The following is an 11,865-nucleotide window of genomic DNA, read 5'->3' as shown; positions in this document are numbered from 1 at the left end:
ACCAAACGTGTTACGTACGATGCTCTTTATAGCTAGGCGATGGATCACTTCATCAAAAATTCACTCGACTTTCAATTTCAGCCATCTTCAACAAATTCTTGAGTTTCGGCAGATTGTACAAAATCCTTTTCAGTTCTATTGGAGCATATTTGTGTTAGTTATTGTGAATACTAGTTTAGGGCCCGTGCAACGCACGGCTATTACTAAAATCATTTATTATTTTAATAGTAATTAAAAGACTTGTGATATTAGGAAAACATGAAAGTAAAAATGATATATGAAAAAGTATAAATTCAAAGTTGTGTAAAAAAATATTCAAATGAACTAAATGTGCATATTATTATACAAAGTTAAAAATTATAGTCGTTTACTTGTATGTAGAAGGATTTAACAACGTTAAACAAACCCGAATGACTCAAGACTAATTTTCGAAAAGACCTAAGCATAACCGAGTTAGTCAAATACAACATATTTTGAATTGAGTAAAATCTTGATAAATAAACTTATATTTTAGTCTACTTACCATGTATTATTATTTTAATAACATTCTTACTTACCAGTTACCATGTATTATATTATTAATAGTAGACTAACATTAGAAGTTCATTTATCAATGTTTTTTATATTTCTTTAAAAAGTTATAATATATAAATGAAATTATATCATAAGGGAAAAAATAATACTCCGTATTGATTTAGCTTTACTCCAATAATATATTTTGCAGTACACATCTATGATAATTAAAATATATTTTTATATTAGTTTCCTAAAAAAACGTAATGTAATTTATTTATTTTAAAGTTAAAAAATAAAAAAATATTTTGGCGGGAAAAAATCGCACCATGTAATGACACGTGTCATTCATGATGTCTCTTTTAGTATATAGTAATAGATAGATGCGTTGTTTCAGTTTTTTTTTTTTTTTTTTTTTAAGATCAAAGATCAGTGCATCAATCGAAAGTTCGTGCATGAGGATATACGAGCTAACCTCTCACAAGGACTATGCTTAACCCACACTTGTTCAATATCAAAAGACATTAATCTAGCAAGGTGATATGCTACACAATTGCGTTGTTTCTGTATAGCTAGCTTATTAGAGCATCTCCAATAGTAAGCTAATTTGACAATTAGCTTGTTATGCCACATAAAATTTCAAGCTATTTAATTGTCTAGCTAATTTGCGCTCCAATTGCTAGCACTAGCTTGTTATTTAAATTAATCTCACTTGTCCCACTTGTCAATTAATTATTTGACAAATTTGGGAGCTAGTTGTCAAGCAAATTAGCTTAAACAAGCTAATTTGCTTGGCCAAGCTAATTTATTATTTTCACTCCAATGGTCTAGCTATTAGCTTGAAACTTTATAAATTTCAAGCTAATCCCTAGCTACAACTATTGGAGATGCTCTTAGGAAGTTTTCTTGTAATTATTCAAGTTAGTTTATTCTTTTATTCTTTTATTTTTGTTTATTTTTATGGAGTTTTTAATTTTCTATATATGGGTAAAGTTTAGACAGTCATCTTTGGTCTTCAAGTTCGTCTATGAAGTCGAAGGGTTTATCTTTTATCGCTCAGCTAATCATTCGCCAAGTTCTCTTGGAATCGGGGCTGAGTAGTTTAAAGTTAGAGCATAGTTTCTTTATTCTTTTCGACTTCATTGTTTATCTCGGAGTCATTGTATTTCATACGAAGGAATGGGCCGCCCAAAAGGGTGAGCTAGGTATTATAAAAAAAAAAAAAAAAAAATACAAGCTTGTTACCAGATGTGTTATGATTCTCTCTATTTCTTTTCATTGTTTCTTATTTTAAGATGTTCTATTTTTCTCCTCCTACATTCACAACTTGTAGGTACTCCGTATGAGAAATCTACCATGCGTTTTGTCTAGAAAATGGAGAGGTTCCCAACTTCCCATCTAATCTTACTTTCAATGCTTTTTATTAGGGGGGTTTTCATTACATCTATAAGCATATTTCACTTTAAAAAATAAATGGAAAAAAGAAACTCTAGCAACGTTGAATAATAATGAAAAACTGAAGTAATCTTAGGTACAAGTTGAAAACAAGAGAACTTCTTATACCAATAAACAGCCTCACTCCCAAAATTCATAATTTTACAACCCAAAATTATATTAAAAAATATAAAAAAATAAAGAAAAAGAAAAAAGCAACACCATCAGTAAATAATCAAGTGATAATTACATCAACAAAAAACTGCTTCTTGGTGGACATAAAACTAAAATTCAACTGTCACCAATTTGAAGACTTGAGTTATATAAACAACATCAAAATAATATCACTTCACCAAAAATTTAAACCAGAAATGAATCAGGTAAGAAAGATTAAGTTAATATCTTTTCCCTAGGATCACGCCGATAATAATGGACACCACTGCAATTCCAAGGATAAACTTGATGTTCATGGAGGAAGAAGCTTCACTTGTTGGAGTCTGAACCACTGAGGATGGTGAAGTTTGTGCAGATAATTTTTCTGATTTCTTGCTCTTACGCTTTGTCGGACTAGAAATCATTGATCCGATATCTCTTGACCTCACTTCTGTTTCGCCTTCTGGGGCATCAGCCTATAAATCATACAAACACAACACTTGTATAAGGCTGCAGTTTTGTATTACTTATATTGCATTCTTATTAGTATAAATATTTACTATTCTGGAATGTCCTGAAAATAGTTGTCATATTTCTTAATATACTCCCTCTGTCCCGAAATACTTGACCTGTTTTCCTTATCGGGCCGTCCCTTAATACTTGACCTGTTTCTAAAAATGGAAATATTCTAACAATATTATATTATTTCTCACTCCACCCCTATTAACCCACCTACCCCCTACTCCATACAAAAAATAATTAAAAATTCAACCCCTACTCTCCCCCAACCCCACCCCTTTACACATTTTCCACTAACTACATTAAAATAATACCCCACTATCAACTACTACCTATTAAATTAAATAAGTCAATTCAAGTCCCTTAAACACTGTGCCGGTCAAACCGGGTCGAGTATTCCGGGACGGAGGGAGTAGCAATGGTTTATGATTGTATTTCCTCTTTTACTATTCTGAAATCATAGATGATATTCATTTTAAGTTATAAGCATTCCTGAGTGAAGTTTACTACTCATAAGAAAATAACAATCAAGTTGGTAAAAGTCAGTTCTTAGAAATGTATGCAAATGCAAAAAGGCCACCTTTTCCATTAGATATATTTAGGCGAAAAAACCCTATATTTTAAAGCTTATAAACAGGGGGAAAAAGACTGACCTTTTGTTTTGATACTGCTACAACCTTCTGAAGTTTTTCCTCAACTTCCTCGATTTTCTTTCCGAGAAGCATGATTTCTTTGTTTTTGGCATCAAGCTCTTCAGCCGTATGACTCTTGGCAGCTTCCAATTCAGAGACCTTTGCCGAACTCTCCTCTTTCTGTTGGACCAGCAATTCAGATGATTAACATTTTTCAGTAAAATTGCTAACATTCGTGTTTGGAGTTTACGAAGATTGGCAACAAATTATTCTCAAGGAAACTTGTGTCTGAAATTATTGTCATGAGCATTTTGTATAAAAGAAGGCGTGAAGGGAAAACGATTAACTAACCAGCTTAGTTACAGTGGTCTCTGCAAGCTGCAGCTCTTCTTCAAGTTTCACAACCCTTTCATTCAACGAATCACGATCTTGGAGTTTTTGCACATGATTTTCCAACTGAGAAGTCAAATCAACCTCTCTCGCTGTAGCAGATGTTTGTACATTTTTAACCTGCAAAAATTAGAGTTAAGTGTCTTTTCTTAAGACGGACAAACTAAACTGAATTAAGATTCACAGTTCATTTAACACCAACCTCTTCTTTCAATTGAGCCTCAGTTGCCAGACATTGCTCTTCAAGTTCCTTCAACCTTGCTTGCAGGGAAGATTTCTCAGTAATTTCAACCTTAAGATTTTCAATCTCAGCCTTTGAAGCATCTTCTTTTCCTCTATATTCTTTTAGTTGCTCTTCTAATTGAACCACAATTGCTTGAAGTTCTTTTATGGTTCCATGAAGCTGGCTGCTCTCTTCTAGAGATTCAGATATCTGTAGGAGGTAATTTATTGTTAATCATGTTTAGTAAAAGAATTAAAAAATCACTTCGTATATCGTATGAAATTGTTTGAGGTACAAACCTCAGACTGGAGCCTTTCCTTTTCAGAAGTTAACTCCTCAATCGCCTTCTCTGACAAGAAACATTTTGCAGCAATTTCATCCTTCTCATCAAAAGCATGTGACAATTTAGCTTGGAGATCACTTTGTTCGGTCTCAGCCAAAGCTAGATCCTGAGTGAGTTTCATATTTGCCTCAGCCAAGGCTTCGTTACGTGTCTCAACTTGACCTGCTTCAAGCTGCAGTTCATCAACCATTTTCGTCTTCTCCTGTAATTTCAGAATAATATTTTCAATTTCAAGTTTACGAGATTCAGCAATCCCTGACACCTCAAGGGTCTCTTCCTGGTATTTCTTCAGCTGGTCTTCAAGGGAACTTAACTTGTCATTTAACTCCTTGATTTCCAACTCCCTTTGAGCTAATGCTTCAACTGAAACCTGCAACTGTTCAATCTCAGATTTTCTTGATTCAGCGATCCCAGAGGCTTCACGGGTTGCTTCCTGGTGTACTGTTAGTTGTCCTTCAAGAGAAGTAAGCTTTTCATTCAATTCCTTCACTTCTAACTCCTTCTGTCCTAATTTTTCAGTCATGTTTTCGATGTCAACTTTCTTAGATTCAACAATCCCGGAAACCTCATGGGCCTCTTCCTGGTATTTCTTCAGCTGGTCTTCCAGGGAGCTTAACTTCTCATTTAACTCCTTGATTTCTAACTCCCTTTGAGCTAATGCTACAACTGAAACTTGCAACTGTTCAATCTCAGATTTTCTTGATTCAGCGATCCCAGAGGCTTCACGAGTTGCTTCCTGGTGTACTGTTAGTTGTCCTTCAAGAACAGTAAGCTTTTCATTCAATTCCTTTACTTCCAACTCCTTCTGGCCTAATTTTTCGGCCATTTCTTGGATTTCAACTTTCTTAGATTCAACAATCCCAGATACCTCATGGGCCTCTTCCTGGTATTTCTTCAGCTGGTCTTCGAGGGAGCTTAACTTGTCATTTAACTCCTTGATTTCCAACTCCCTTTGAGCTAATGCAACAACTGAAACCTGCAACTGTTCAATCTCAGATTTTCTTGATTCGGCAATCCCAGAGGCTTCACGAGCTGCTTCCTGGTGTACTGTTAGCTGTCCTTCAAGAGAAGTAAGCTTTTCATTCAATTCCTTCACTTCCAACTCTTTCTGTCCTAATTTTTCAGTCATGTTTTCAATTTCAACTTTCTTAGATTCAACAATCCCGGACACCTCATTGGCCTCTTCCTGGTATTTCTTCACCTGGTCTTCAAGGGAGCTCAACTTTTCATTACAATCCTTTATTTCCAACTCTTTTTGAGCCAACATCTCAGCTGTTCCTTGCAACAGTTCAAGTTCCGCTTTCCTTGATTCCGCAATCCCAGAAGCTTCAAGAGCTGCTTCCTGGTGTACTGTCAACTGCTCTTGAAGGGAAGTAAGCTTTTCATTCAACTCCTTCACTTGAAACTCCTTCTCACCTAACTTTTCAACCAGGTCATCAATTTCAACTTTTCTAGATTCAGCGATCCCGGATGCTTTACCGGCCTCTTCCTCATAAACCTTTACTTGACCTTCAAAGGAAGCCAGCTTCTCATTCAATTGCGTGACTTCAAGCTCTTTATGTGATAATTTTTCAACCATCTCTCCAATTTCAACTTTTTTCGATTCAGCTATTTGCTCTGCTTCATGAGCCTCTTCCTCGTACTTCTTTACTTGGACTTCAAGGGCTATAAGTTTTTCACTAAGTTCCTTGATTTCAGCTTCTTTATCAGCTAATTTAGCAACAGTCCCCTTCAACTGTTCTATCTCCACCTTTCTAGATTCTGCTATCCCAGATGCTTCACGGGCCTCCTCCTCATATGCTTTCACTTGGCTTTCAAGGGCACTAAGCCGTGCATCCAACTCCACGACTTCCTTCTCCTTATCAGCTAGTCTCTCACTTGTTTCTTTCACCTGTTCCTCGGCCTGCAAATGAAGAGCTTTAGCAGCAGAGTGTTGCTCAGAAGATCTCGAGTGTTGCTCTGTTAACTCAGTGATGGTGTTCATGTGAGAGGCAAGTTGAAGAGAGGTGGCTTCTTTTTCTGCATCAGCAGAATTAAGCAATTCCTGAAGCTCATCTACCTTGTTCTTCAGCTGGGAGTTTGTTTCAACCAAAAGTTCGTTCTCTGAAAGTGATTGTGCCGCTTTACCTTCAGCTTCCTCAATTTTCCTGCTAAGCTCTTCACTAGAGCTTTCTAAAGAAGCTAGCTTTGCAGTACTGTTATGCAATTCTTCTGTCAGAGATGCAACCTTAAGAGCTGATTCACCAACCTGTTCCTCATAACTTTGTACCTTATCTTCAAGAATCTTAAGTTTCTCAGACAACGATTTAGCCTCAGACTCCTTTTCGCTGAAATTCGCCATTGTTTCTTGCATTTTCACCTCAAAATCCCTACTAGAAGACTCATGTAAAGATTCAAAATGCATTTTACTCGCAGTAGCTTCCTCTATTGCTCTCCCTTGCTCCTCTAATTGATTCTCAGCAGATTTCAGCTTTTCCATAATATCACCCTCTCTTAATCCAGCACCCTTCAGATCATTTTCGATGCTTTCAAGTTTCTCTTGTGTAAGAGACAATTCACCACGCAATGATTCAAGAAAATTTTCAGCTTCCTGAAGCTTTTTAGTGGAATTTTCCAATGCTTCGTCTGAAGTATTTTTCTCCTCTTTCATTACATTCAAAGATTCTATCAAACCCATTTCCTTTTCACTTGCTGTCTGGAGTGCACTCTCGAGGTTTGACATTAAAGATCGGAACTTCTCGATTTCTCCAGTGAGTTCAGATACCATGCCTGAATATTTTTTCGACTCAGTTTCAGTATCTCCGCATTTTGATTCCAGCGAGCTTATATTCACTTCAAGTTCTTCAACTTTCTGCTTCTTCTCATCCAGCAGTGATTCAAGCTCACTCATTTTTCTCTCAGCATCCTCAATTTTGGAGTGAGAAGATTTGACTACACTTTCCAGTTCTTCTGCATGAGATTGTAATTCTTGCTGCAACTCCACTATTTTCTTCTTTGAGTTCTCAGACTCTAGATTAAGAATTTCAAATGATTCTTTGATGCCTGAAAGTTCCTTGTGCTTAGTTTCATGATCATCCAAAGCATCTTGCAGAGATTTCAGCTTTTCGTTGAAGTTACTTTCAGCTTCTACCATCTCCTCCTGCAACTTCTTATGTTTCAGTTCAAGCTCTTCATACTTCTTCCCGCTTCCTTGAAGCTTTTCTTCGGTCAATAAGGCCTCATCTTTTAACTTTGCATTCTGTGACTCAGAATCCTTCAACGCAGCAGCAACTCTTACTAACTCGGTCTCAAGCTCGTTTATATTCTCCTGCGCTTCAAGGAGTTCTCTGCTAGGTTCACTAACAGATGACTTGCTTTCTTCCACATTTATGTCGACATCCCGTGAGTTTTCTTTTGTTTCCAGTGTTTCTTTCTCCACCTTAATGAACTCTCCATCATCCAAAGAGTTCTCATTTTCCTCTTTATTTCCATTTTCCTGTTGCCAAAAAAGATCCAAGTTTTAGCTTTACAAAATGCAAAACAAAATTGAACATATAGCAAAAACTTGAGCTAAATTTATCATGTATTAACCTGAATTGGCTCCGTAACACTAGCAAGTTTCTCCTTGACTTCCGCCACTGGCACCTCTATATTTGTTTGAGTTTCTTCTTCCATTTCTAATCACAATATTTGACTTCGAATCTGAGGTAAACAAGTAGAAGCTTAGACCACAAATCGACTACTCCTACCTTATCACACGCTGGTCAACCAAAACACTTACAAAAATGCACTATATGTAACAAAAAGACTAAAGAGTGCAAAGACAACCAAAAATACAGGGCAAAGTTGCTGTATATTGGTGTTTTCTCCCCTTTTGAACATCAAGAAAGTAACTTTCACAGTTATGAGGTCTATTTTCCATTATCATGACACTAAAAGATGCACAAACACAGGTTGTTCGGACACAGAGCCCTTGGAGAACAGATCTACAGCTGTATCCCCCAAGGAAATAACCAAATCTAACTTGCACACATGATAAAAGTACTGAATTCTTCAGCAAGTTTATAGTCTTGTCTCTTGTTATTCTTCCCATGCGTTCTTAAAACTAGTAGTCTAGTAGACAATATTTTGTCAATAATATAAATACACACTTCAAAACTATCTCTCTTGGACTAGCATCACTTAAAATAATCTTTTATAGACATATGTGATAATAAACTATTGATGAATTGCAAAACTAACAACCCACATGCTCTGACTGTTTTACAATAACCTTAACATAGACAAAATGACAGGCTCGTTAAAATTACTTCCCACTGCTTTATTGGGTCCTTGATAAAGACGGTAATCGCTTACTAAAAAAAGATTGTTAACCTTAACCTAAAGTGTTAGTATACCGTGAACACGGAGGGGGTAACATTGATTCAGATAACAGATCTTAAAATCGAAGCAATGACCAATTATTTAAACATGTGTTACAGCATGAGATGCCTGTTTTAAGCATCAATGTGCATTACAACAAACGTCCAAATAACAGAATCATAATTGATTTTAGACAATAATACGGACATTATACTTTAATCTAGGTAATCTAATATGAATAATGCACATATATAAATCTGTAAAGTAGGCCTATAATTTTTTTAAGCTTTCTTGCTGTCCATTAAAAAGATTAATTGAGTTTGTCAGAAAAATGAGAATAGTTTTATGCTTATTTTTGTGTATCGCGTACTCTTGTTTGATGACTGCACAAAAGACATAATAGACAGGTAAGCAGAAAGAGCAACTTATGAGTGTTAGTACCCATATATAAAAATGGCAGCAAGCTGAGCTTGTTTTTATAAACAAATACTGAATCTAAATCTGTCTTTAGTGTAATAGTCTAATAGATCTAAATCTCAACACATCGTAATTTCTCATTTAACAAATCTCCATTACCTTTCATATACACTTCGTAGTTCTTAGATCACAGTTAGTGTTACAAATATTAGTCTTTGGGTCGAAATTTAACAAACTCGAGTTACCTATGATTTTATACTGAACATCGTCCCTAGTCCCCTACTGATATGCAAGACAAGATTACGGAAACTACCTAAATAATCTAAATTCTATTTAATGAGAAAAGAAATCCACAAAACAACAAAACGCGAAAATAGTGACCGCCTAAAGCAGTTGCTGAGCAAGGTAAGACGGTCCAAACTCACAATCCGCAACTGCTTGACCGCCCAATGATGGTCAGTGAACTCTAAGAAGCAAAAGTGTAAGACGACGACTATTTTCATAAAAATGATGGGAGTAAAAACCAAAATCTAGAGTCTGATTCGGAGAACAGGGAAAAGAAATACACATAAGTTCCACAACCTCCCAACTGAGTTACATCAGCCACTATGATGGATTTGGAGAATAATATAGTAGTACTCAATAAATGGAGAAGAGATAACAATAAATAAATAAAGTAGAATAAAATAAAGGGAATTTTAATTGTCAACATAATGTAGGTGACTGAAAGCAACTGAAAGGGAGTTGCAACAAGAGTTGCATTTAAGATCAGGTATAAAAATGCCTATCTCATGTATGATGTAACTGAATGCACCGCCTTCAGTAACATTGAATCTTCCATAAATAATGAATCTAAATGCATAACCTTTCTACCTTCAGTATTAGACAACACTTTAACATAGAACTTTGTATATTAGCTAGCCTAATAAGCATACCAGTAAAGTTTAGAAGATGAGATATCCTAGACCCAATTAGTCTACTTAGAATCGCGCACTAATACTCTTAAATCTTAGCTGCAGATGAGTGTGTCTTTTTTTCTTTAGTTAGAAATTGCTTTCAACTTTTATCTTTTTCACAATAATAATAATAGAGATGGATTTCAAACAAACTAAATGAACTAGTGTCGTACCGAGTTTTAAAATTAACACAACCTCCTTACACCAAAATAATCTACTACCTTTGTCCGGACATAGTTAACACATTGATAGTTCAAGTTAAACAATCGAACATGACTATTAAATTCGGACAGAGGATACATATATACGTGAAAGGAACAAAAATGTACAAAATTGGAAAAGGAGAAGGAAAGGTTAGGTAAGCGGGTCCTTCCTCTCGACATCATTCATAATCATCATCTCAAAAACGCGTGACCAGACATCCACACACTAACATTTTCTACTCCATTCCTTCTTTTTATTTCTATAATTCTTTTTTTTTACCCTTCATTTTCAGTAATCAAAAGACATAAGTTGCTTTAAACACCAGAAAAGCTAAGAAAATGGGAAAAGCCAAAAAAGACACTCAATTTTATACAATGAAAATGATGTATACAACCCGCCAACCGGAACCAACTATGGAGTATAAGAAGTTCAAATTAAAATAGTACGGAGTAATTACTTACTCCGGAATATTAACTAAACACTAATAACACTGATCGACACGTGATTAATCTGATTAACTATTCTGTACCGTTTTAAAAATGTGTTACTCATAACACTTGTAATTACGCTTTAATTACACTTTAGGGTTGCATATATCATGAGCGATTGACGGTCATACAGTTCTGCACTAAAATAAACTACTTGTAAATTTTAGAGGCAGAACATTCTGGGACAAAGTGAAAAGCACTCAACACGAAAATAATCAACCATATTTTTTTTATTATTATTTCTTTAAACACCAAAATTAATACGATTAGGAGCTAAATTAATACGATTACAAAGTAAAACAATTTAGATTACAGGCTAAAATAATACAATTTCGTGGATCAAGTAGAATTTAAATTAATTTCTCTAAAACAAAATAATCACTCAAATTAATCAAATTAAGTAAAAACAACAACGAATTTCATGAATTAAGCAGAAAACATATCAGAAATCGAAATCGATTGATCATGATCATCATGATTCCACAGTCGAACTGGAATAACAACAAAATAAGGTAAAACAGAAATGGCAAAATTATAGAAAATTAAATGATTAGAGAGAGAGAATTCTTGCCTGAGTAAAATGAGAGAATTTTTTCTGCTGTAAATCGAAATTCGATTTCAGAAAAATGGTGATGAATTGATGGAGGAGAGAGAGGGAGAGAGATGGAAGAGGGAGAATGGTTTGTTTGAGAAATATAAAGAGGGGGGAAGCACAAAAAGTAAAGAGAAGAGAGAATTGGGAGTGGGCCAGTGGGGGCTTAAGAGTTAAGACTGGGACCCACACAAGACCACAATGAATAGTAGGAAGCTCATTTGGTGTTTTTAGTTTTTAGTTACGCCTGCCGTTTTGTTAGCTGTCTTTTTTAGGCTTTCCTTGTTTACTCCTATGTTAAATTACGACATTATCCCATTCATTATTGTTTTCTCCGGCCTCCCACGATTTATATTGTACAACCGGTTGTATTAACAGACTCTCCGCATCTCACCTTCACAATTTACATGAACTTGCATAAGAACTCTAAAGAAAAAAATGTACAATTCTCCATTTCTTAATAGTTATCGCTTTAATATTTCACATTTGTACAACATTATGAGAGAGGGGATGGGATGGGGTTGTGATGTTTTCCTTGTCCTGTTATTCTGTTAACTAATTGAGTTTATTTATATAAGGATGATGAGTTACGTCCTTTATAATTGTTAAAAATTCTCTTGGGAATATTATTCCTTTAAAATTTCTCTTGAAAATATCTAG

At 35.2% G+C, this 11,865-nt stretch overlaps 1 protein-coding gene across 1 annotated transcript; it reads right to left on the bottom strand.

Moving 5' to 3' along the window:
• Positions 1–2,045: 2,045 nt before the first annotated feature.
• LOC110795118 (uncharacterized) lies at positions 2,046–11,317 on the bottom strand. The gene is made up of 7 exons (XM_022000101.2): positions 11,190–11,317; positions 7,778–7,893; positions 4,164–7,682; positions 3,844–4,074; positions 3,603–3,761; positions 3,273–3,431; positions 2,046–2,576 (listed from the first exon to the last, which is right to left on the bottom strand). The coding sequence occupies exons 2-7, from the start codon at positions 7,859–7,861 to the stop codon at positions 2,343–2,345; spliced, it is 4,386 nt and encodes a 1,461-aa protein (XP_021855793.1). The 5' UTR covers positions 7,862–7,893; positions 11,190–11,317; the 3' UTR covers positions 2,046–2,342.
• Between the last annotated feature and the right edge of the window lie 548 nt (positions 11,318–11,865).

The sequence above is a fragment of the Spinacia oleracea genome, chromosome 1 (assembly GCF_020520425.1).
Source record: "Spinacia oleracea cultivar Varoflay chromosome 1, BTI_SOV_V1, whole genome shotgun sequence".
Classification (NCBI taxonomy): domain Eukaryota; kingdom Viridiplantae; phylum Streptophyta; class Magnoliopsida; order Caryophyllales; family Amaranthaceae; genus Spinacia; species Spinacia oleracea.
The sequence above is the reverse complement of the archived record's forward strand: the minus strand, read 5'-3'. Positions and strand labels throughout refer to the sequence as shown.